The sequence below is a fragment of the Amblyomma americanum genome, chromosome 3 (genome assembly GCF_052857255.1).
Source record: "Amblyomma americanum isolate KBUSLIRL-KWMA chromosome 3, ASM5285725v1, whole genome shotgun sequence".
NCBI classification, from domain to species: domain Eukaryota; kingdom Metazoa; phylum Arthropoda; class Arachnida; order Ixodida; family Ixodidae; genus Amblyomma; species Amblyomma americanum.
The window spans coordinates 13,046,981-13,073,112 of record NC_135499.1 but is presented as its reverse complement, the minus strand read 5'-3'; the positions used below and the strand labels follow the sequence as shown (position 1 = coordinate 13,073,112).

General features: G+C 49.4%; 2 protein-coding genes across 2 annotated transcripts in view; one reads left to right on the top strand and one right to left on the bottom strand.

Annotated features, from left to right (window-relative positions):
* Nucleotides 1–26,132, bottom strand: part of LOC144124462 (uncharacterized) — a 99,487-nt gene that overhangs the window by 8,482 nt on the left and 64,873 nt on the right. The gene's annotated exons all lie outside the window — the stretch shown is intronic.
* LOC144124457 (uncharacterized) lies at nt 5,504–14,187 on the top strand. The gene has a single exon (XM_077657132.1). It carries the CDS (start codon nt 8,681–8,683, stop codon nt 9,878–9,880), a length of 1,200 nt encoding a protein of 399 aa, XP_077513258.1. The 5' UTR covers nt 5,504–8,680; the 3' UTR covers nt 9,881–14,187.

Genomic DNA, 26,132 nt, shown 5'->3' with positions numbered 1-26,132 from the left:
CACCCCTGATCGCGTCTCCTCTTACGTACGCCGATGCCGTGGTGCGGTCGCGGCCCTCACCTGCTGCCCCTGTCTACAGGCCACCTACCCGGCAGTTAGAACCCCAGCGACCTGCAACCCCACCTTACCACCCGGTTCCCCGTCCCCGATCACAGCCGCAGCCACTCAACCCCTGGCACACACAAGACAACCGCCCTATTTGCTACGCCTGTGGCGTCACTGGTCACGTTGCTCGTTTGTGTCGCAGTCGTGACCACCGTCCCTACGATTATAGGCGTGAGCCGACGTACGACCTTCCGCCGTCGTCCTCGCCTGCGTCACACTTGCCGCCTCCGGATTCCTCTTCTCCTAGTTACCATCCCCGCTCCCACCGCTCGCCGTCTCCTGGCTGTCGTTCCCGTTCCCCAATGCTCCGTCGCCAACCCGCCATCCACGCGGAAGACTTACCACCGCAGTTCCGGAGGCAAGAACTGCGTCACCAGCGGTTCACTCATGACCTGTTTCTGCGCCTGCCAATATTATTACCGTTTTCGTTGAAGGAGTCGCCGTCGAAGAACTTGTTGACACTGGCGCAGCCGTTTCGGTTCTCAGTCACACCCTCTGTCGCAGACTCAAAAAAGTGACGACGCCCCTTCCTCCCGTTTCTCTCCGGACGGCCAGCGCTCAGGACATTCGACCGTTAGCCGCCTGCACCGCCCGCCTGCTCATCGGGAACGTTCCCTGCACAATCGAGTTCATCGTCCTCGCCCGCTCCTCTCACGACGTTATCCTTGGCTGGGACTTCCTCTCCTCACATCACGCCGTTATTGATTGCGCCCGTGCTCAGCTTGACTTGTCGCCCTACAGTGACGCCGCCTTGGACGTAACCGGTGCTGCTGCCGCTACTGTGGTCGTCTTAGAGGACACAGACGTTCCAGCTTTCTCTTCAGTGCTGGTGCCTCTTTCTTGTGCTGCGCTCTCAGATGCAACAGTGACTTATACCCCCTATTTACGATGCGCTGACCAGAAGTCTGTTTTGCTGCCTCATGCTGTGCTGACAATTGTTCGTGGCTCCAGCACTATTTATGTGGCCAACCCGTTCTCCTGCCCTACCACTTTACTCCGTGGCCAATCGCTTGGTAGAGTTGCCGTTCTCGATCCCGCCTCCGCATACCCCCTCGTCGATAGCGCGGCCGGCCTTCACGTCAGCGCCATTACGCCTGTTCCCATCACGAATCAGTCGTCTGTAGATATTTTTCACCGTTCCGTCGACGCCGCCCTGACGTCTACCCAACGAGACCAGCTTGTAGCCATTCTGCAGCGTTTTCAAGCTTCGCTTGACTACCAGCAACATTCCTTGGGCCGCACCACCACCGTTACTCACTGTATTGACACTGGAACCCATGCCCCTTTGCGCCAACGTCCGTACCGCGTGTCAGCCGCTGAGCGCAGCATCATTGACGTCCAGGTGACCGACATGCTCCAGCGTCACGTGATACAACCGTCGCACAGCCCGTGGGCATCGCCAGTGGTTCTGGTCAATTAAAAAGACGGTTCCATCCGTTCCTGCGTGGACTACCGTCGTCTGAATAAGATTACACGCAAGGACGTTTACCCTCTCCCCCGTATCGAGTTCTTTTCTTCATTGGACTTGCGCTCCGGTTAATGGCAGGTGCCGATGGCGGAAGCCGATCGCCCAAAAACAGCATTCGTCACACCCGACGGGCTCTATGAATTTAATGTCATGCCTTTCGGCCTCTGCAATGCACTCGCCACATTCGAGCGCATGATGGACAACATACTCCGAGGGCTCAAAGGGCACACATACCTTTGTTATCTAGACGACGTTGTAATCTTTTCCCCGGACTTTCCGTCTCACCTCCAGCGCCTCGAGACTGTTCTTCGCTGCCTGGCCGACGCTGGCCTCCAATTTAATTTGAAAAAGTGCCGCTTCGGAGCTCGGCAGCTCACCATTCTCGGTCATGTCGTATCGAAGGATGGCGTTCTCCCGGACCCGGCCAAGTTGCGAGCTGTGGCCGAATTTCCAAAGCCCACTTCTGTAAAAGACCTCCGCAGCTTCGTCGGCCTCTGCTCCTACTTCCGCCGCTTTGTCCGCAATTTTGCCACTATCGCCGACCCCCTGAACAAGCTCCTTTCCACCCACGACCTTTCGGCCTGGTCGCCAGCCTGTGTGTGTGAAAAACTTTATTTCAGGGAGGGAGCTTGAGGTAGCCGGAGCAACCTCTCGCAATCTCTAGGTGGGCTCCTCATTACAGGAGCCCATTGGCGACCGCCGCGACTCGGGCTCGGTGGACCAGGGCCTTCTGGCTTGCTAGGTCCGAGCAGCCGAGCAGGGCTGCCTCCCAGTCCTCCCGGGTGGGGTTGGGTTTGGGGGCGAGGTTCGGGGTTGACTGGCATGCCCACACCATGTGAAAGATGTCCGAAGACTTCTCCGCACAGTGTGGGCATTCTCCTGTACAGGCAAGATCAAAGTGTTTTAAAACTGCCGGGCACAGCAGCGTTTAGGAGTAAAGGCGGAGGAGTGTGCGTTCCTCCACCTTTGTGAGGCCTATAAGGCTTGTGATAAATTGCATGGCCGAATTGGAATAATTCAGTAATTTCTCGAAAAGTGAGGGCCGGATTGGGTTCGGGATCCGTATCCAAAGGGTCTGAAGGCGTTGCCCGGAGAGTGAGCGCGCGGGCGGCGGCGTCTGCCGTTTCATTGCCTTCGAGGCCCATATGAGCTGGAGCCCATACAATCGTTCGAGACGCGGGGGCCCCGAGGTAGTTACTGTTTTGAAGGATGCGATGCGTAAAGAGAGGAATGTACCCCTGTATAATATTTCTGCAGGCCCCTCTCGAGTCGGTGACGATCACTCGCGACTCCTGGTCTGCGGCGGCTAACGCGATGGCAACTTCTTCCGCATGTGTTATGTCTTGAGCTCGGAATGTTAGGCCATTCACCACGATTTTTTGGTGGACGACTACGGCCGTGTACCACCCCCCATGGTGAGGGCCTGAGGCGTCCACGTAGAAGATGCCATGTTTGCTCCCATAGTGACGGGCCAGTGCCTCCACCCGCGCAAGGCGCCTGCCACTGTGGTCGTCACGCGTCATGTTGGCCGGAAGAGGGCGTACGTGCAGGGCGTATCTCCAGATTTCAGGAATGCGTACGCGCTCTTCCGTAAGTGTTTGGTGGTGGATGTGTAGTCGGGCTAATAGGCGGCGACCCGACGGCGTTTTTGAAAGCCTTGTGTATTGATTTGTCAAGTGCGCCTCCCGGAGCTCCGCGAATGTGTTAACCATCCCCAGGCCCATGAGACGCTGGTTGGATGTTTTGATCGGGAGATCGAGGGCACGCTTGTACATCTTTCTGAGAATCACTTCGAGGGCGTTCTCATCAAACTTGCGCAGGTGGAGGTAAGGAGTCGAGCAGAGGACTCGACTGGTCACGAATGCATGCGCCAGCCGCAAAGCGTCTCTGCACCGTAACCCCCCGCGTTTGTTGGAAACCCGGCGGACCATCCGGCCCACCTGGTCCCCCACCTTGCGCAGCTTTGCTAGTGTGGTATCAGCCCGTCGATGTTTGTGGATAAGGAGACCAAGTACTCTAATCTCATCGTGTTCGGGTATCGGGCCGCTGGCCAGAGATAGTTCCATTTTGGTGGCTCACTGAAGCGACGGGCGAATGTGCACAAATTCGGATTTGAACGGTGAGCAATGAAGGCCGCAGCGGCGGGCGTAAGCGTCCACGATCTCCGCCGCTTGCTGCAGGTTGGCCTCAATGTCTCCAACCGATCCATGTTTGGCCCAGATGGTTATGTCGTCGGCGTACAGCGCGTGCTGGATGCTTTCGACCTTCGCCAGCTGAGCCGGGAGTTTCATCATGGACAGATTGAAAAGTAATGGCGAGAGGACCGCACCCTGTGGGGTTCCTCTCGTTCCCAGTTTATATGGGCCGTGTTCTTCGTCTTGTATTCGGATGAAACTTCGTCGATCCGAGAGAAATTGCTTGATGTACTGAAACGTGTTATGTCCACAGTTCGTTTGGGAGAGATGTTGCAGGATGATTTCGTGTGTGACATTGTCGAAAGCCCCCTTCAAGTCAAGGGCGAGTACTGCCTTATCGTTGAAGGGATATTCGACAGGGTTGAGAATTTCTCGGTCGAGTTGAAGCAGAACATCTTGAGCGGACCTCTGCGGGCGGAAACCGAACATGGTGTCTGCGAATGTATGTTCATTTTCCAGAAACCCTGACAGCCTATCCTGCACCATGGTCTCCATCAGCTTTCCCGCGCAAGACGTGAGGGAGATGGGGCGGAGGTTGTCTGTGTTTATGGCTTTGCCGGCTTTCGGAATGAAAGTTACCAAGGCGGTCTTCCATTCAATTGGTAGAGGTGCCTCACCAAGCCAGATCGAGTTGATGAAAGCGAGGAGGGTTTCGTAGGCGGGATCGGGAAGATTAGCAAGCATTTTCACAGTTATCTTGTCCCTGCCCGGTGCCGTTCCTCGTTTCATTTTAGCTAGGGCCGCCTTGAGGTCATGCAACTGGAACGGTTGATCCAGATTCGCGTTCTCTGAACCTGCATACGAGAACGCGGGTCCTCCGGGGTCCTGCTTAGTGCAAAGATACTGGTCGCGCAGTTTGCATGCTAATTTTGATGTATTTCCATCGAAGCTATGAATAGCTCGTTGGAGATGTTTTTGTGTCTCGGCGCGGGTTTGAGTCGGGTCAATTAGGGCGCGGAAAAGGCGCCACGTGCTCCGGCTCGACATTTGTCTGGCCGCCGTGTTGCAGCGGTCTACCCAGTTCGAGTCGGCGAGTTGGGCCGCGTACTCTGCCGCTCGCTGGGTGAGCTCGGCGATACGAATTTTGAGCTTTTTGTTACGTTTTTGGCGGCGCCATCTGCGGACGAGGCTGTGCCGCGCCTCTCAGAGGTGCAGAAGGTGGTTGTCCACCTCCGGAATGGCCTCCGAGAGCTGAATTTGTGTTTCCACCGAACGAAGGTGTGTAACCAATCCTTGTGCCCACGCGTGGTAGCCTTGTTCGTGGATAGACGCCGAATTGATAATCGGCAATTTTCATCTGCAACGTAGTGCCCACATGTATCGTGTTTGTGTGGCCTTACTCCTTGAATACATCACGAATCTATTGTCAACACAAAAGAACAAGGGAGAGGGAAGCCTCAGGGTACTTGCCAGCGTTTCGAGACTTCGCTTATTTTGTGTGTGATTGTACGATGTGGCTGCTTTCTAATTACTATGTTGAACTTTAACAAGCATTGTTTCAACGCAGAATGAATCACTAACGCTAACGTAGTACTGTAGAATCGCACTTTCTTTTTTTAATTTGGCTTCGTTAAAATGAGACATAGGATGTACTGCAGTAGTGTAGCAGGGGGCGGGGCAACCACCAATAAAGACAAACGGATGGTAGCGAGGGGGACGTATTAGGGACGTAGCCAAGGGGGTTGGGTACCTGTCTGTGGCCGCTGTGGAATCACGGGCCGAAAAATTGGTGACAAAAAGGAAATGATTATTTTGTAATAACATTACAATTATTTCTTTATTTGTGGCACGCAAAACATACATGACACTGGAGGCCAACAGTGCAACTTGCGGTCTTCAACATTGTTATTGCGCTACTCAAGGTTTACACAGACAAGAACGACACATACAGACAGGGCGCAACGATAGCTTGACGCCCTAAACAGCGTCGCAGCGGAGTTGTTTGTTTACAAAAAGTTACGGAATTAAGTAGACGGGTAGTACCACACGCCGATAGAACACGAAACAATAAGGATTATTGCGGATTAAGGCTCAAAGGAACAATTACAATTGCAGTGTCACTCATTGAACACAAAAAACAAATACACGGCGGTGAAGTGTGATCGGAAGGATTTATTGAAATTCAGATTTCATTCATCCGTTAGAAATAAGAGAAATGCATATACAATGGTTGAGTCGGGCAGCGCAATTAAAGCGCATATTTTCACTCAAAGCGAAGTGCGCAGAACTAATCGTTGATAGGATCCATAGTTAGGAATAACGGGACAGGGAAATTTAGAATTGCAAGCAGAAGCAGAAATACTGCCGAAGCTCTCTGAATAGCTTATTTTGAAGATTTATGGGTTCTTGTTTTACTCTGTTTGGTGCCATGCCTATCTGTTCTGTGTGTTCTGCAAACCACAAGTTATTTTTAATCTCCTCGTCTTCATGTCTTTCATGTCTATCGTGTTCTAGTGGTTCCCTGTATGTCGGCTAAAAGGAACTGCTATTTTTTTTATTCTTAACCCTTTTGCGAAATAATATATATATTGTAATAAGAACACAGCACACTGCTAATACAGCACACACAGCACAGCACAGTAATAAGAGCACAGCACAGTAATAAGCACAGCGTCACGAACGACCAGCGGAACCGTCCAGGCACAGAACAGAGACCGCGTTCAGTCCAGAGCACGCACGAGCGACCGAGCGTTCGGCGCTCGAGCTTCGGAGTGTTCGGCACTCGAGCTTCGCAGTGTTCGGCGCTTCTCGTCGTCTTCTTGGTTGAGCGCCAGCCTCTGAAGATTCTAAAGCCCGTGTCCAGTCTTACAATTCCACCCGGGCGAAAGGGCGCCATCCTGGCGGCCTAGGGCGATGTGACGACGGCGGGGTCGTAGTAAGGTTTGAGGCGGGTCGTGTGGACAATTTCGCGGCCTCGGCGGCGATGATCAGGGGATGGCGTAAGGGGTTCGATGAGGTAATTGACGGGGGATGTCTGCTGAAGAATACGGTAGGGTCCCTGGTACTTGCTAACAAGTTTGGAGGAAAGGCCGGGACCTGAGGAGGGTACCCAGAGCCAGACCAAAGAGTCAGGAAGGTAAGCGGGAGGAAGTGCAGGGGGATCACGGGTGCTTTTCTGCTGCTGCTGGGCGTGAGAAGTGAAGGACCGGGCAAGCTGTCGGCATTCTTCGGCATAAGTTGCGGCTTGAGAAAGAGTTGTAAATTGGGAAGCATCAGCGCGGTAAGGTAGAATGGTCTCCATTGTGCAAGAAGGCCCACGGCCGTACAGGAGAAAGTACGGAGAGAATCCGGTGATGGCTTGAGCAGCGGAGTTATAAGCGTATGTGACAAAAGGGAGAACGCGGTCCCAGTTACAATGGTCGGAAGCAACATACATGGCCAGCATGTCGCCGAGGGTGCGATTAAAACGCTCAACCATGCCATTTGTCTGGGGATGGTAGGTGGAGCTGGTGCGGTGAACAACGTTGCATTCCTGAAGGAGAGCTTCTACAACTTCAAAGAAGGCCGGACCTCTATCACTGAGCAGCTCTTTGGGCGCACCATGGCGAAGAATGATGCGATGGAGAATGAAGGATGCAATGTCGTGTGCTGTAGCGGATGGTAAAGGCGATGTTTCAGCGTAACGTGTAAGGTGGTCGATGGCAACGATGATCCAGCGGTTCCCGGTTGATGTGCTGGGAAGAGAGCCGTAGAGGTCGATGCCAACACGCTCGAAGGGCTGTACTGGGCAAGGCAGCGGCTGCATAGGAGCGGCGGGTCGGCGAGGTGGATGTTTTCGTCGCTGGCATGTGGTGCAGGACTGAACGAACTGGCGGACGCAACGGGCCATCCCACGCCAGTAGTACCGCTGTCGTAGACGGGTGAAAGTCTTCAAGAATCCGGCATGGGCACACTGGGGATCATCGTGGTAGGAAAAGCAAATGAAGGAGCGCAGATGTGTCGAAATGACGAGAAGCCACTTGCGACTATCCAGGAGATAGTTACGGCGGTAAAGGAGCTCGTCTCGGATGGCGAACTGGTGGGACTGACGACGGAGAGCACGGGAAGGAGGTCGAGACGATTGGCCAGATAGGAGATCAAAAAGGCAAGTGATCCACGGGTCTTTGCGTTGCTCGGAAGCCATATCAGCGAACTCAAACTTGAAAGAATACAGGGCGGCTATACAACGCGCTGCCTCAGATGGTACAGGGGAACGTGAGAGGGCATCAGCATCGGCATGTTTGCGGCCGGAACGATAGATAACGGGAATGTCGTACTCTTGAAGTCGCAGAGCCCATCGCGCCAGTCGGCCAGAGGGATCTTTCAAAGAGGACAGCCAGCAGAGGGCGTGGTGATCGGTGACAACGTCAAAAGGGCGCCTATACAGGTAGGGGCGAAATTTAACGATCGCCCTAAGGATGGCTAAACACTCCTTCTCGGTGACAGAATAGTGGGCTTCAGCTTTTGTGAGTGTCCGGCTAGCGTAAGCGACAACGTATTCGTCAAAGACTTGCTTGCGTTGAGCGAGTACGGCACCGAGGCCGACGCCACTGGCATCGGTGTGGAGTTCCGTCGGAGAACGAGGGTCGAAGTGACGCAGAATTGGTGGAGTGGTGAGGAGGCGACGGAGTGTCGTAAACGCTTCATCACAGGCTGGCGAGGGGGCGCTGCGAACGCGCGACGTGAGCATACGTGTGTCTCTTCGGCTCCGCCGATTTTCGGCTGGGGCCACGTCCCAAATCATTCTACCCCGGCAAAACTGGCGTCAAACGAGCCGGAAAACGAAGCGGAACACCTGGACTCCAAATTCGTCCAGGTAGGCCGATTTTCTCTAAATTAACGGCCGTTTTTCGACCGACCACGTCGGCGCCGTCGTTAAGCCTAACGGCGTCGCCAACGCCTGGCCTGGTGGAATTGGCCCTCCGAGGACAAGATGGCGACTTCCGCGCAAGAAGTGCGCGGCTACGACCCTGAGGCGATGTTGTGGACCTCGGTGCCCACCACCGGAGATTCAAATTCGACGGTTACTCCCAAAATTCGGAGTCAAGCTTTGCTTCAAGCGGCTGCACGCCGCTCCCAAGACAAAGCCCAGATGGCGGCGTTCGGCGCCGCCCCGGCCGCCGGTTCGTCGGTCGGAAACGTGAACGCTCCCGCGACGCGCGCCACGGGAAGCAAGGACAAGGCGTTCTCGAAGTGGAAGCCGCGTCCAATGCCCAAACCGGCACCTGAAGACTACGTCATAGTTATAAAGCCCAGAGAAAGCGTTTCTCTTCACGAGGCGTTCACAGAAACCGGCTACGGCTCTGCCATTTCAGCGTACCTCGGGTTGAAACAGGCCCGCGCCATCTCCGTTCTACCCTCACGAGAGCAAAACCTCATCATTGTGCATACCCCGGACATCGAGGCGGCCGACCAGCTTATCGGGGACTTCGCAGTAAATTCCGACAATGGGTCGATCCCGCTTCGGGGTTACCTAAGACAAGACGGCGGCAACATGTGCCACGGCGTGATCGTGGTCCGTAACTCGGACACCACGGAAACTCTTAAAGACCGAGTGTGCTGGCGCGCCGGCACCATGCTGGAAATCGGGAAGTTCGGGACATCCAACAAAGCACGCATCACTTTCGCGGGTAAGGAGAAGCCCCGTTACGTACATTATGACAACATGGTCGTCTCTGTGAGAAACTACTACAAAACAATCCCGGCGTGCGGTCAGTGTGGGGTCATTGGGCATCGCGCTGATGCGTGCCCAAACCTGCGATCGAACACCTGTGGACTCTGCGGATTCCAAGCTCCGCTAGGGGAGGGTGTGCGGGCTCCTCACAACTGTGTTCCCCGGTGTTCTCTGTGCGGTGGCTCCCATGCCACCAACTCTCGTGACTATGCAGCAAAATTCCGCACACCCAAGACGAAAAAGAAAAAAACGGCGTCCAAGAAGAAAAGCCGCTATCGTGGGCCTCCCGGCGATCAGCATGGCCAGGAAATCTCCAACACCGAGAACCCACCTACCGGAGGTGCTGCAAAACAACCATCCAAGGTGTCGCCACCACACGGCGGACTGGCGAAACAGTCGACAGAAACGCGCGGTGTACCAGGGCCTGGGTCAACGCAGTCAAAAATGGCCACCAGGTGAGCGGTTCGGGTGGGGCTGCTTCTCTCTCCCCCCTTTCCACTCCCTTTCCAAGGGCGCATAGCGCCAAGCAAGATCAAATAACAGCACTCACTGTCCATAATGAGATGCTGCTAAAGAAAATTAACGAATTGGAATCTAAAATCAACCAGTCTTCTCCCCCCTCGCCTCCCGCGGCTGAGGTAATGGAGAGTGAGCTCGTGGTACCGAAGGCGGTAGCAAGTTTGGAGGCCGCATTCGAGGCCCGCCTCGGGGCCACAGAGGCCCGATTCGCCGCTATAGAAAATCAAATTTCAATGATGGTAAACGCCATCTCCAAATTGCAAGAGACAATCCCCGCGATGATTGCCCAACAAATTGCGAATTCCTTGCGCTCCTCGGGCAGGCCCGGCGATCCCTTACCCGGCCGCCCTCACAAAACTTCTAGACGCACCCCCGAGGTAGCCGACGACGACAGCTGCTCACTCTCTGGTATGGAGGATACCCCCCTCCTTCGAGTGTTGTCTCAGGAGCAGTGTCAGTACAACCCCTCCTCAATCTAAATGACCATGGCGAGCAGCCCTAAGATCAGGCGCTCCCCAAGAACCAATTCGGCCACCCCCGTCCAAATTGTCCAGTGGAACTGTCGGGGCTTCCGTTCTCGCGCAAAGAGGGCGGATCTCCGACTTTACCTTTCAACTTTCGATTCTCTTCCCGCGGTGGTTGCTCTCCAGGAGCCAGGGAGTGGCGTCACCCTCACAAATTGCATCCCCTTTCAGCAGGACCCCTCTTCCTGCGTCTGCGTGCATAAAAATTATACGGCTAATCTAGTTGACTTGGAACTTTACACAGAATATTCCTATGCGATGGTGACACTTCTTCCGCTCAAGAAACAAGATGCACCACTCCACGTACTCAACATATACTGTTCCCCCAAACTCAAAAATGTAACGTTCGCAGCACTCTTTAGCCGCGCTCTAAAGGCTGCGGGCAGGGACCCCCTGGTGATTGTGGGCGATTTCAACGCCCACAGTACACTATGGGGATACGTGCGTGAAGAGAAGCGGGGACGCAAGCTAGCGGAACTCGCGTCCACGCTGGGCCTGACTCTTCACACTGACCCTGCATATCCAACGCGGCTGGGTAATTGCGTGACCCGGGATACATTTCCGGATCTCACCTTTACCAAAAACACTGTACACGCAGAATGGATCAACACCGAGGAAACCCTCGGTAGTGACCACTGCCTTATCAATACCACCGTAAGGACTAAACCATTGGCAAGACCCCACGCACAAGCTCGGCTTCCAGACTGGAATAAGTTCCGGCAAAACTACGCTTGTGTTTGCGTCCTTCTCGTCTCGTATTTGTTACTGCTGCGCTGCAATTTTTCCAGTATGCAGAACCAACTAGCCAGTCACTATGTTATAATTACACACATATTTGATAATGCTGTCGTTTAAAACAAGAGAAGCAAGCACAAAAGAAAATAAGCATGAGGCTGGCAGATCTCCTTGCGTTGAGTTTTAAAAAAGTGCAGTCGTTTACCATGACCAACACAAGCCTGACTACTGCAGGGCAAAGGCCTCCCCCATATCCCTCATTTTAACCCTGTCCTGTGCCACCTGCGGTCACCCTATCCCCGCAAACTTCTTAATCTCCTCCGCCCACCTAACTTTCTGTCGCCCCCAGCTACGCTCGCCTTCTTTCTACGACACAGATTGACACAGCGCCACGGAACGAGGACGAGAAGAAGAAACACGAAACACAGGACGGGCGCTGACTACCAACTCTTTATTGCGTCATAAAAACCAGCACAACTTATACGATTCACCTGGACCACGTGATACACTGTCAGCCAGTGGACATTGCGAAGAAACGCCTCACACGCTGGCGATCATTACACAGTGAAAAAGCACTCATGACACGTGCAAGAACTAACATGCGAAATCATAACTAAACTAATGATAAACGGACCACAGATAAAAAGGCGCGCATGAACAAGCTACAGACCTTAGACAACGAAAGCTCTGAAAACCGAGGAAACGAGTATGGCAAACGAAATCTTAGAGCTATGTAAAGCACTTAAAAGGGCGAGAAGGCGCAAATGAATGAGAATCGCGCTTGTGCCTCTGCCATTAACACCGGCGGTGCCAGGGGCTGTAGCGAGAAGAAGCGCGTCGATAACAGAGGTGAAATGGCGATGAAAAGGGGTGTACAACCACAGTATGAATAAAAAAGAATGAAAACTTGCTAGTCAAAAGACACAGTCAGTCGGCTAAAAGCGAAAACGAAAAAAAAAGGAAGGATCTAACGCCAGCAAATAACACGGCAAAAATTTAAAACCGTACAAAAAGAAAGATAGTAGAGAAACTAAAGAAAAAAGAACATAAACGAACCACCACAGGCCAAAAATTTAAGACGTTAAAACACCATTAAGAGCCTTTAAAAAGACAAAGAAGTAACTATCCGTATAAGGCCAACAAACACGGCAAAACGACTAAGAGCAAATAAAAGACAATGGGATAAGGTGCGAGGAAACACCGTTTCCCAGGATGCCTAGATGTGGTTTAAACGCGAGAATCGCACCCGTTCTAAGAAGGACCTTTCTCCTGTAGACAGACAGAAGGCCTGCTGATACACGCGTCCCTAGTCTTTTCAATCGAAAAACCTTCAGTAACTTCCCTCAGTATTTTACTCCTTGCTGTCGCCAGAAACTTAGTGGCCGATAACATACTGAAGACATAAAACTACGCAGGAGACAGGACAAAGAAAAGATGCGGACAGGACGAGCGTAGACTAACAACTGATTTATTGGACGAAAAAACACAAGCTTCCTTCAAGGGCACCGCATGCGCAACCAAACACAACGCCCAAAGCAAAAGTACACAATCTTATCAACCCAAAAAGTCAAATTCCTTCTGGTACAGGTGAATTGATGCTTCACTAACACATTTTTCCGCACCGTATCTAGCAATTCCCCAGGCTTCAAAAATCTCGCGTGCCTTCCGGTCCTTCGCGCAGCCTGTAATCTTCGTTTGCTTGAAAAGCGGCGTACATAACACTTTTTTCATCTTTTCATTCATCTTACAAGACTGGCAGTGCCTTGCTAAATGCTGCCCACCGTGTTGGCTCAAAGAGTTATTGTGCTCCTGAAGGCGTTTATTAATGCAGCGCCCCGTCTGCCCTACATAAACGGAACCACAACTGAATGGGATATCGTAGATAATTCCCATCTTACAGGCTACAAACTAAGGTCTGTGGTTGACTCCGCATAGGCCGACATTCATGGCGGGGTTGATTGCAATGAACTGCCATGTGGCTCCCAGACTTGCTTTTGTACGTTGAGGAAGTGTTCACTTGTTCTCTCATTGATACAGCGTCCGGTCTGGCCGATGTATACTTTACCGCACGTGAGGGTAATCTTTTAAAACACTCCGGAGCGGCATTCGGTGTACTGATTCGAATGCTTTACTGTGCAGGTCGCCTGTTTCCTTCGGCTCACCATCGGGCATATCTTAGCCAACTTACGTGGGGTAGAAAACAACGCTCACATCATACCTGGCTGCAACCTTTTTGAAATTGTGCGACAGTTTGTGGATGTATGGAATGACCGCCAAACGTTTCTTTTCCTTGGGCTCTTTCCCTGCTTCACCTAGCTTCACTTTCTGGAGAAAGGCTTCGCACAGGCCTGATATAAGGAAAGGTGAGCAGCCGGCCAAAAGGAGGCGTTGAACCTGGTTGTCGAAGCTAGAATCCGTCATGTGTTCACAACTCTTTGTTAGTGACGCATTGAGTGCACCAGTTACGACTGCCCGCTTGACAAGCCTAGAATGTGCACTGTAGAAGGGAAACAAACCTTTTTCCGAAACTATTGTTCGTAGCGGGCATTCAGGTTGTGAGTCGCCCTCGTTCCGCTGCGCTGTGTCAGTCTGTGTCGCAGAAGGTATGAACCAACTCGCCCACACCCGAATCGTCTTAGCTTACGTTCTCTTGGAATCCAGCCCGTTACCCTAACGACCGTCTGTTCTTTTGCCTTTGCATTACATGCCCTGCCCAAGCCCATTTCTTGCTTTTGATTCGAGTAAGATGTCATTAACACGGATTGGTTCCTTGCCCCACTCTGCCCGCTTCCTCTCAACGCTCTGCCTATCATCTCCCTTTTGGTACCTCGCTGCGCTGTCCTTTTAGCCTCCATGCTTTTGCCCCATAGGTGAGTACTCGTAAGATACCGCTGTTATATACTTTTCTTTTTCTTTTGAAACAGGTCAGCGCTAAAAACAGACAAACACGGCGAGAGAACGACGACACAAGGGATGAGCGCTACTAACAACTGGTTTTATTTTTCGCTTCAGGGAAAGTATTTAAAGCCTTGTCACATCATATCATGCACACAGCCAGGGGCGTCAACATTTTTTTCATATCAAAAAAGCTAAGATATATATCTTAACACAGCAAGCCACAAAGAGCCAGTAATCGACAGCGTGAATAACAGAAAAGGAAAAAAGGAAGAAACAAACAGGACTAATAAAAAAATAATCAGTTATTTTTTTTAAACGCGGCTCAAGAAATGCCCGCTCCGCAGAGAACAACGTTATTGAGGCATCGCTCACACACTGATCTCGTTTTTTGTTTATGTGGAAAGCTTCCAGCAAGACTCTGGATGTTCTGCTTGCGCTTCTGCCTAGAACCCCAGCCTCGTTAAATCGTGGCACACATTTGCACTCCAGAACATGCGAAACTAGGTTCGCCAGCTTGTCTTTTACCCTCAAGTTTTTTGCATGTTCCCTTAAACGATCGTTAAGGCAACGCCCCGTTTGCCCGACATAGCACCTTCCGCAGGAAAGGGGGATCATATACACCACTCCTAGAGCACATCCGACATAGGCTACTTCATGTTTAGTTTTGCATCCACGCTCACGTTCGCCGCAAATGCGCGGGCACAGCTTCGCCAGCTTATTTGGCGCCGAGAACACAAGTGGCACGTTGTGCCTGCTGGCCACTTTTTGAGGTTATGCGACACCATATGTACATAAGGTATCACCTCAGGCATTGTCTTCGCGCGTTCCGCGACAGCCTAGCACCAAGTTTTGCTAAACTATATTTCTAGTTCAGTGGGCCCGTCGTCTTTGTTTCGTGTGTTCTCTCCTTCGGCGTCTTACGTCAATTCACCATCTTTCATCAACGTTCTTCTGTGTCACATCGTGAGTGCTACATGCCGGGCCAGGCGCCTTGCCTTTTGCTTGCGGAAAAACTGGGTTCCAGAAGAGACCGTCGCGCTCTTCGGAGCAGTTAAGCCTTCCTGGGGCCAAGTTAAAAGGCTGTGCAAGATTCTGAGAGCTGAGGTCTGGCGTCAAGTCAGACTTTTCCAGGACTGGCTGCGTGTGACATGCTGTAGCTAATACCCGGAGTGGCTTGCTACACGGATGTACCGCTCCCTCAAGTCTCAAGCCGGCCAAATGATCGAGGTGAACTGGTCCGTTATTCTTAAACACCTTCTCACAAATGGTGAAAAGCGCCAGGGCATTTCCAGGAAATCAGTGCTAACGGTTGGGGAAGTCTCCATTCCTCAGAGTTTTGAAAAAGTTCTTAGAAAAGGGCCAAAATATGCCCTTGAGGCTCATGTGCCGCCGCACGACCTGCTCGCCACTAATAGGAACATTGCCCAAAAAGTGAACCGTGAAGACAGCGAGAGGTGTCTGCTTGAGGGTGTTGACTGCCTCGCGAGGTGTGCCTCAGGGTGTGCTAACCGTCGTTCGTGCCGTGTTTTAGATGAAATTGTTAAATATTTCAAAGATAAACAAATCGTCTTGCTACAAGCTGACAAAGATGGGGGATTCGTCGTCATGAAACAACAAGCCTACAAAGAAAAAGCACTGCAAGCTGTGGAAAAGAACTTTTCACCTGTGAGGAAAAGCGATGTACGCGTTAAAACTAAGTTCATAGATTTTTGCAAGGGCCTCAATCTGTTTTCTTTAGTTAATGATATTAGTAAATGCAGAGGCAACTGCTTGAACGTCTTCTTCACGGCTAAGACTCACAAGCCTGAAATACCCTTCAGAACGATCATCAGCGAAAATGGCTCATGGCAGCAATGTGCTAGCTGGTTCCTTTTAAAGAAGCTCTCGGTGATCAAGGTGGGTGATCCCTTCGAGACAAAGAAGTCCCAAAATGTGTCAGATTACATTGAGGACAATAGCCAGGTCGGTTATGCATTTTCTGTTGATGTCGAGGATTTGTTTTATTCAGTTCCTCAAGCCGAACTTTTAGTTGCTGTGAAAGAATCTGTTGAAGTTACTGGCGAAATTTCCTTTCAGTCTTCAGCTGGTATGTCCCTTGACAATTTTTTAAAGCTTTTAGAATTTTATCTCAGCGTCACTTTTATCTCTTTTAACAAGCAACCTTTTCTTCAGCGTAATGGTGTTTGTATAGGTTCATGTGTGGCGCCAATTTTGTCACATTTTTTTAGCATGCATTGATCGCCTTTTGGATCAAGATTTTATTGGTGGCCCTGTTTTAAAGGTCTTCAGATATGTAGACGATTTTTTAATTCTTTTAAAAGCCACTAATGACTCCACATTCGCAGACTCTATCCAACAGGTCCTAAGAACATTTGAGAAGCATGGTAAAGGCCTGAGTTTTACCCATGAAATTCCTGACAACAACGAATTACGTTTCATGGATCTGAGGCTGAGGTTGTGCATAGGACAAACCTGCTGGGCCTATTTCCCGCGTGCTAACAAAGAGCTATTGCCCTACGACTCAAATCATTCTAAGACTGTGAAAAGAGCTATTGCTTCGCTTTGTCTGGAATCTGCGCTTCGCAGGTCGTGTCCACACCAAATGCATGCTAGCTTTAATAATCAGGTCAACCGCCTTTTGGCTGCAGGCTTCCCTTGCTCGATCATAGTGGCCATTGCTGAAACCCTCCTAAAGAAGTCTGGTGCCCGACAAAAAATGGCTGTCGTGGAACGCGCGAAGACAATGCCTGAGGTGATACCTTATGTACATAAGGTGTCGCATAACGTCAAAAAAGTGGCCAGCAGGCTTAACGTGCCACTTGTGTTCTCGGCGCCAAATAAGCTGGCGAAGCTGTGCCCGCGCATTTGCGGCGAACGTGAGCGTGGATGCAAAACTAAACATGAAGTAGCCTATGTCGTATGTGCTCTAGGAGTGGTGTATATGATCCCCCTTTCCTGCGGAAGGTGCTATGTCGGGCAAACGGGGCGTTGCCTTAACGATCGTTTAAGGGAACATGCAAAAAACTTGAGGGTAAAAGACAAGCTGGCAAACCTAGTTTCGCATGTTCTGGAGTGCAAATGTGTGCCACGATTTAACGAGGCTAGGGTTCTAGGCAGAAGCGCAAGCAGAACATCCAGAGTATTGCTGGAAGCTTTCCACATAAACAAAAAACCAGATCAGTGTGTGAGCGATGCCTCAATAACGTTGTTCTCTGCGGAGCGGGCATTTCTTGAGACGCGTTTAAAAAAAATGACTGATTATTTTTTTATTAGTCCTGTTTGTTTCTTCCTTTTTCCTTTTCTGTTATTCACGCTGTCGATTACTGGCTCTTTGTGGCTTGCTGTGTTAAGATATATATCTTAACTTTTTTGATATGAAAAAATTGTTGACGTCCCTGGCTGTGTGCATGATATGATGTGACAAGGCTTTAAATACTTTCCCTGAAGCGAAAAATAAAACCAGTTGTTAGTAGCGCTCATCCCTTGTGTCGTCGTTCTCTCGCCGTGTTTGCCTGTTTTAGCGCTGACCTGTTTCAAACGAAATGCTTAACCAACTAGCCCAGCACCAAGTTTTGCTATAAAATATACTTTTCTCTTTATGGATATTGGTAAACTGCCATTTATGATGTGAGAGAACCTGCCAAATGCACTCCACCTCATTCTTACTCAAGTTCTTTCACTCTGGTGATCCGGATCTCCGGTCACTACCTACCCTAAGCAGACATAGTCCCTTTAATCTCTTACCACTTCTAGCACCTTACTACCGATAGTAAGCTGCCGTTCGCTTCCGAGACCATTGAACGTTGCTTCGGTTTTCTGCATAATAATTTTTAGAACTGTTCTACTCTGTCTAAGTCTTAGGATGCTTGTCAATTTATCTCCTGCGTGCCGCACCAAGGCAATGTCATCAGCGAATAGTAGCTTACTAAGGTATTCTCTGTTAACTTTTATCAACAGCTATCAATCCAAGCCTCTGAGTGTCCCCTGCAAACCGGCGGTGAATAGCATTGGCGAGATCGTCTCTCCTTGCTTGACGCCCTCCCTTATTGGAATTTTTTTGCTGACTTCAACGACTGTGGTGCCTGTGCAGCCTTTAAAGATATGTTGCAGTATTTTCACATAAGGCGCTTCTGCACCCTGATTCTGCGATGCCTGCATGGCTGCTGGCGTTTCCACCGAGTGAAATGCTTTCTCTTAATCAATGAAGGGTACATGTAGGGGTTAGTTATATTCTGTGCATTTTTCTGTCACCTGGTTCGTAGTGTGAATATGGTCTGTTGTCGAGTTTCCTTTCCGAAGGTCTGCCTGATCATTTGGTTGATTGAAGTTTAAGGTGAAGATCCATAGCGCACAATATTCAAGGGACACAACCTTGAATTGTGTCCCTTGAATACTGTGCGCTATGGATCCTCATGTTGACTACCCACTAGCCCGAACGCTATGGATCCTCATGTTGACTACCCACTAGCCCGAACCCTGACCCTTCGAAGTCTAAGGATAGCTTGACTCTATTAGCGATTACCTTAGTAAATACCTTGTAGGCAACGAACAGTGAGCTGATCGGTTTGTAATTTTTGAAGTACTTGACGTCTCATTTGTTACGAATTAAGATAACGTTAGCATTCTACCAAGATTTTGGTATGCTCAAGGTCTTAGCGCATTGCGTGTACAGCGTGGCTGATTTCCCTAGCTCAATCTCCCAACCATTTTTCAACAGATCTGCTCTTGCCTCATCCTCACCAGCTGCTTTCCCCCTTTGCATTGCTCCGAAGGCTTTCTTTCCTTCGTCGTTTAGTTTTGAGTATAAGCAGTCAACACTGTTGCTTATAAGCAGGCCCAATATCACAAGAACAACAAACAAGACACCAAAAAATAAGATCTAATTTTTTTGGACTACAGCTCAGCGTTTCATTGAAAACATGGAGGCTGGGAGTTGAAACCATGAACAAATTATTGAGAAACTTTGATGTATAGCGCAAACAGGTATTTTAAAATGACACAATTCTTGCCTTCGCTTCGGTGAAATCCGGTATAGTATGTTCTAAACATAGATCGTGGAGGAGGCAACTTTGATTAGACATGCTAGCTGCAGTGAAGAAGTTGAGCTGAACGGCTAGAGGCAGACGAAGATGAGAAGGGTGCCTGCAAGGTAAACTGCTACCTGCCAGACCAGTAAGCCACAGCTCCGCTTCTCGCGGCTCATCAACATCATAACCAGCCTGACTACGCCCACAGCAGGACAAGGATTCCATATATCTCCAATTAGATGTATCAAGGCGGAGATCTGGGCAAGTTGGCACATACTTAGAAGCAGTTTTACACAGCGCAACACTCAGCGATTGTGGTGCGAGTTCCTTCTTTTCTTGTGTGTTGTGCTGTGTAAAACCGTCTCCAATTAGCACTGACTGCTACTGCTGTCCCGCTGAGCATTTCGTGCAGGTCGCCGGCTTCGATCCTAACTGCCCACCCTGCGGATGGGGCACCGCAGCCACCGGCTCCCCACCCCGGTGACTGACTCCGGCAGCCGAATTTTTTTCCTCTCTCGATTTAGGCTCTGGCTACTGACAAATTCCGATCCAACTTTTAAGGTCTCTCCACGATTTCACCTCTGACGCGTGACGCCAACGCACTACGACGGCGATAGCTACCACCGCCGACAGCCGCGGCCGCCGTTCTCCTCCCGCGAAGTTTCAAACCCTTGAAATGCGGAGTCCTGTGAGGCGTACTTTCGTACAAAAAATTAAAATAATAAATTTGTCTATTCCAGAAGACGCGAGAAACTTCTCGCACAATGCAAAAATGTGAATTCGCTCGCATTTTTGATTAAACTGTAGATTTTTTTAGAAGCTACATTTGTGCAGTTTTTTTTTTTTTGTAAGCTCTTGAAAGCAATCATTCCAGATGGGAGATCGCCATTGCTGTACACATCGTCATCGTCGCGTTTGCGCATGTGCTACATGTGCGTTACATGGTTTTCCTCCGTCGTTCTTTCTTTGTCATTTGTTGAAGCTTCGTTGCCGGCTGTGAATAATGTAGGATCAACCCTAAGATACGTCTGAGAAAGTGATATGTACAGTCTTGGTCAAAAGTCTTAAGGCGACAGCGTTCAGTTGCAGCGATATAAATTTTCCTAGAATGCTCCGTGTAGTGGATCATCCAAACACAAGTCGAGCAGGACGCTTCTCTACCGCGAGAAGAAACCTTCAATGTCATTCGGTCTTTAATAAGGCCGTAATGACTCTGTTATGCAGCTAAAGCGAAAAGCCTTTGGTCTTAAGACTTTTGACCAAGACTGTACGTGTGGCAGTCCCTGAGTCATTTGTAACAATTCCAGGGCGCTGTTGTGTTCCCGGCTGCCGCGGGAGTTACGATGGTTTATGGTTTATGGGGGTTTAACGTCCCAAAGCGACTCAGGTTATGTGAGACGCCGTAGTGAAGGGCTCCGGGAATTTCGACCACCTGGGGTTCTTTAACGTGCACTGACATCGCACAGTACACGGGCCTCTAGAATTTCGCCTCCATCGTAATTCGACCGCCGCGGCCGGGATCGCGGGAGTTACGATGGAGAGAAGACTGTCCCAGCAGCTGATGTTGACAGGAGGCGATGGTTGAAAGCCATTCGACGTGACGTTTTCGAACACGGAAAGCGCTCAGTGGTAAATCGATGAAGCGTGATATTTATTCCGCGACGTTTCTATGTCGACATATTGCGCTACGCTAATTAAAAGTATTGAATTTTGCTGTTTCACTCATGGAATTGACCGTACTAAATATGCTGAACTTATACGCGTTTGGCTTTACAGGTCTGCAAATGCACTTTAGAGAGGTAGGTATTCTTACTTCTAGGTATGTGGGCTCAAAAACGGACAAAGACTTCGAGACAAAAATGAAGATCGCTCGTCTCAGCTCCGAGGCCACTCCTAGTGTATTTCTGAACCGTCACGCGTACCTTTCCGCGCCCGCCAAAGCGTGACCGGAGGCATGCGCTGGAAAGAGTATACGCCTTGAAGCAGCTGCTTTGCGAGATGCTATCGCCATGTCTGTTCAGACACACGACGACACACACGATGATCCTTTCCAGGTAAAAAATTCGAACCAAGTAACTGATTTCCTGACGACGCACAATGCTGATGAACTTTTAGCTTTTTCTATTGACGTGAAAGACTTGTACTATTCGATTCCCCATGACGAACTGCTAACTAGTGTCTGTGAATGCATTGACCGACATGGCGTGGTTGCCTTTCAAAACGCGTCCGGTATCTCCGTAGCAAGATTTCTGCATCTGCTTTCCTTGTACCTGCAATCAACTTTCACTGAGTGGAACTCTTCCATCTTCATTCAAAAAAACGGCATATGCATAGGCTCCTGTATCGCTCCCATACTCAGTGACATTTATCTCGCCAGATGCGACCGTGCTCTCAACGGACGCCTTGGGAAAACAAAGGTCGTAAAAACATTTAGATTTGTCGACGACTACCTTGTTATTGTCAAGTGCTCTGGACTGGAGTTTAAAACGGAGGTGTCTCGTAGTCTGTCCATTTTTTCTGACACTCTCTCCCCCCTTGAGATCACTTATGAAACCCCTGTTCACAACCACATCAAGTTTCTAGACCTTGGCCTGTACTTCACTCCTAGCCACGTTTGCTGGGCTTTCGAACCCCGAGGTAACAAGCCCCTTCTTCCCTATGGTTCTTGCCATTCCAAGCTCATTAAGAGGGGTATCATAGGATCCTGTTTGAACAGCTCATTAACAAAATCCTGCCACCACAGAATGCATTCCAGCGTATCACACCAGGTAAAAAGATTGCTTTCGGCAGGGTACCCACTAGAACTTATCACGTCAGTAGCTGAGTCGGCCCTAAAGAAGAGCAAGTCAGAACCAGCTACACGAGACGGCCAGGGATCGGACAACAACCGCAAACGTGTCGCTGTGATTCCATATCTACATGGAATTTCACACTCCCTGAAAAAAGTGGGGAAAAAAGCAGGTGTTGATGTTGTGTTTTCCGCGCCTGATCGTCTGGCCGGTTTGTGCCGATCTGTTAATGAGTTCAAAGGAAAAGTGGCGAAGTGCACAACTAAGCACCAGTCACGCTTCGTTCCTTGTGATAAGGGGGTTGTTTATAACATCCCTCTGCCTTGTGGAGGGCAGTACGTTGGACAGACGGGACGTTGCATAAATAAAAGGCTGAGCGAACACAGCTATAAAGTGTCAAAAGTAGTTTCAGGTCATCTCGGCATTCATTGCCGGCATTGTGAATGGGCAAAGAAAGAGAAAAAACAGTGCGTACCGCTATATCATGAAACCAGGGTCATTGCCAAAAATCGGGAAAAAACTGCGAGGGAAATTATCGAGGCATACAACATATTCAAGCAGGGAAATGCATGTATAAGTACCCCTTCGCTAACACTTCTGCAAAAAGAGCTGTCACTCCTGGGGGTTGATAATCTCTGCTGATTTCTAGCGTGCTTATGTTGCTGTTGTCACATTTACGTTTTGTTTTTGGTTTTTTGCACTTTGTAAACCTTTCCCTCATTGCCGACATTCATGTATTTATACTTGTGTGATCAGCAATAAACCCTCAGTTGTTAGTCAGCGCCGTGTCGTTCGCTTTCTTGTCTTTTGTGCTCGTCTTTGTTCGCGCTGTTTGTTCAAGACGAGGAAGAAGCAAAGAAAAAGAATGACAATTTCCAGGCTCTACTGAACTGCCTTCCTCAAATCAAGCTTTCTAATTTTTGGAATGTTATTTCTCGACCTGCCTGCTTCCTCTTTCTCAGCCTTGCTCTTGATGACGCCCCTCGTGTTTGGTTGTCAGTCACGGTCTCAGAGGACCTCACGGTGAAATTTAATTACCAATATGCACAGCTGACCACGATTGGGGGCATAGATAGCATCCTTCACAAAGTTCTTGATATCCGTTGCTTGACAGGCCTGCTGGATGCTTTCAAGGAAAAGTTTTGCCTAAGCGTGAACACCAATGTTATGCTTTGCTGAAGTAGGCATTTCCTGCGCTCGAAGGGGCCTCAAATTGTGAACTGGCAGATGTTGAACGACTAAATGCAGTTAGTATTTTGAAACAGCAAGTTTCCATTCTTCTTGTTGGGCACAGCCGGTCATCGCGGAATTCTGCAGAGTTGGTGGTATTTTCAAGCACTTTGCTTATAATTTCTCCGCATGCTTATAGGTTCCTTCGCAGTTCCGGAAAATTTACACTACCCCATCAGTCTACAATACATCGTATATGTACTACCTGCAATGCAAGCCCGGCAGCTGAGCAAGAAGGGACTTCTTTTCTATCGTATGCAAAAAATGAAAATAATAATAGCACTTCCTTTTATATCTTTTTACATAAAGCGGGAGGCCTGCAAATAAAGCTGCCGAAAAGCGACCTTGACCGGGCCGTCGGCCCCCTTCATCCGCAGTTTGCATAAAGTGAACACACTAATATGAACAGCATTTCTGTCACAGCAAATTAAAAAGCAAAGCATAAAAGCACAGTACATGCATAAAACCGCGCGAAACTACAAGGCAAGCAACAAACATTGGATTTAGTGACAGCATTCCGCCTATGAATTAGACACAAACGTAATTCACTGCTTAAAATACACAAAAAAATCACATGTACTACATTTAAAAAGATCATGCAATGTCTTAAACGTCATGTTCTTTAGCTGGATATTTCTAGGGTGTAAACTGTTCAGTAATCTGCGTAATTTAATTTGCAGCATATGTAGACCGTAGGTTGCTCTACTTAATTTAATATTCCATGGTACATTGCGACACGTGTTATAGGATTCCACATTATTTTCTAATTTAGATATATTTTTTAAAAGGGTGTTATTACATTTTCTTTCTGGTTTGAACTTGCAAAGCCGGTAGTCGTAACATTTTGTGGATGGAACAACGTTGTGTTTTGTGAAGAATTCATGGGTGTAATAGTGCACTGGTACCTTCTCAACAGCTCTTAATTTCTTTTCTTTTTTCCTTGCAGGATGAGCAGTCTGTCTATATTACATTTGGCAGCTGACGCCCATATTAAGTGACAGTAGTTAAGCCTCGAAGAGAAATGACTATCGTAAATCAACAACATAATAGGGCGAGGCAATAAATGGTGATTAGGAAAACTGTACCTACTATTTGGGATAACATTTTTGCTACAGAAACTATGTGGGCATCCCACGAAAGTGTGTTTTGAAAACCGACGCCCAAAGTTTTAAAGCTAGCCACGACGTCTAATGAAGGTAACCGGAGGAATATTCATTTTTGCGTATCTGCGTTTTTGTTTTTAGTATGAAATAAAACCGCTTTCGTTTTCTCAGCATTTATCTTCAGGCAATTTTATTGTGTCCATTCACCCAGCTTAACTAGCGCTGCATTTGCTGCAGCTATTAACTGATCGGTTGATTCTCCCGCAAAAAATACATTTGTATTATGGGGATAATTAACATATTCATCGCATGGAGCAGTAGTGTTTACGTACAGATTGAAAAGGAAGGGGCCCAGGATGCTGCCTCGCGGGACACCAGCTTCCAGCAACAATGAAGGAGCATAAAAGAATTGTACTCATGATGGCTTGAGCAGGGCATGTAATGCGAAGGCAAGATAACCGCTGGCCCTTAACGGTAACGGAGTGGGTTCCAAGAGAAGGCAAGCGTAGCAGGGAGCAGCAGAAGGTTAATTTGCTGGGCGGATGAAATTAAGAAAAAGAGAGAGAAAGGAATTTTAATGCGAAGAAAGGAGGAGAGGTCGGCACGACCCTGGCCTGCTACTCCACACTGGGGAAAGGGGAAGGGGAGGAAAGGGAAAGAGCGAATGAAGGTTGGTGATGGCATAATACAATGAGTTTCATAGGTGATGTCCACACACACACCGGCTGGCACTCGCATCACGGTGAGTAGACGCGTGTGAAATTCACGTCTTGAACACACACAAGTGGCAACACATATTGGAGTAGGGACTCCATGAAAACACAAATGTGCGCTTTCACACATGTCAGACCGTAAACCGTGTAAGCCATGTAAACGGTGTAGGCAGCGCACAGGCGGTCACAAACGAGTAGCCAGGCCTGTTTCGCGTAAATACTTGAGCACGGCCTTCGTAAGACACCACCAATCAGCACGTTCCACCCTGGCGCCTAGAAGAGTTTCTTCAGAGAGAGGGCGAGAGTCCAGTTGTCTCACGGTCGCTCCCAGCGTTATCCTCTAATTAGTGTAGTTCGGGCACTCGCAAAGAAGGTTCCCAATAGTCTCTGGAGTATGGCACTGTACGCAACTTGGGTTAGTTTCTATTCCGATCTTGTGGAGGTAGTGTTTGGTGTAGGCAGCGTCAAGCGGTAACCGGTGGAATAAAGTCCCTTGACGACGTATTACGCTAGATGGCAGGCGAAATCGTGAGCTGGCGTCAAGCTTAGAGGTGCGGTCTTGTTGATGGCTCGCATCGTTCCAGTACAACTGCATTGCGGTTTGAATTAAATGCGCCAGCAAAGCTGCAATGTCCGATCTGGAAAAGGCTATTTCAATGAAAGCACCACCATCATGTGCTAGATGAGCCTCGGCATCAGCACGCTCGTTTCCCGCTGTGCCGCAATGGCTCGGTATCCCCTGAAGCTTTATGATGTGGCCGCGGCGAAAAGCCTCAGCTATCAAAAGCACAATCTGTTGAACCAGCTGCTCGCATGTCCTTGGTTTAACGTAAGTTTATATGACCTGTAATGCCGATCTCGAGTCGCAGAATATAGTACACTGGTGCATGACTGGTCAAAAATATAACAGATGGCCTCTCGTATGGCGTCCAATTCGGTTGCCGTAGATGACGTTTTATGCATTAGCCTGAAACGGTGACATAAGACATTTCCTGGCACTATCACCGCTACAGCTGAATAGGAGGTCACCACGATCCGTCCACAAAAACATGCTCGGAGTCACCATATATAGATGCAATGTATGACAGCGCCAGCTTTTTCAGACCGACTGTTGGGATGCCCGTGTTCTTTGCTATCCCTGGGATGGATGTACGTATATACAATTTCGGTACT

What these genes read in the sequence shown, in the direction of transcription:
- LOC144124457 (XM_077657132.1), top strand. Translation starts at nt 8,681, where the DNA reads ATGGCGACTTCCGCGCAAGAAGTGCGCGGCTACGACCCTGAGGCGATG.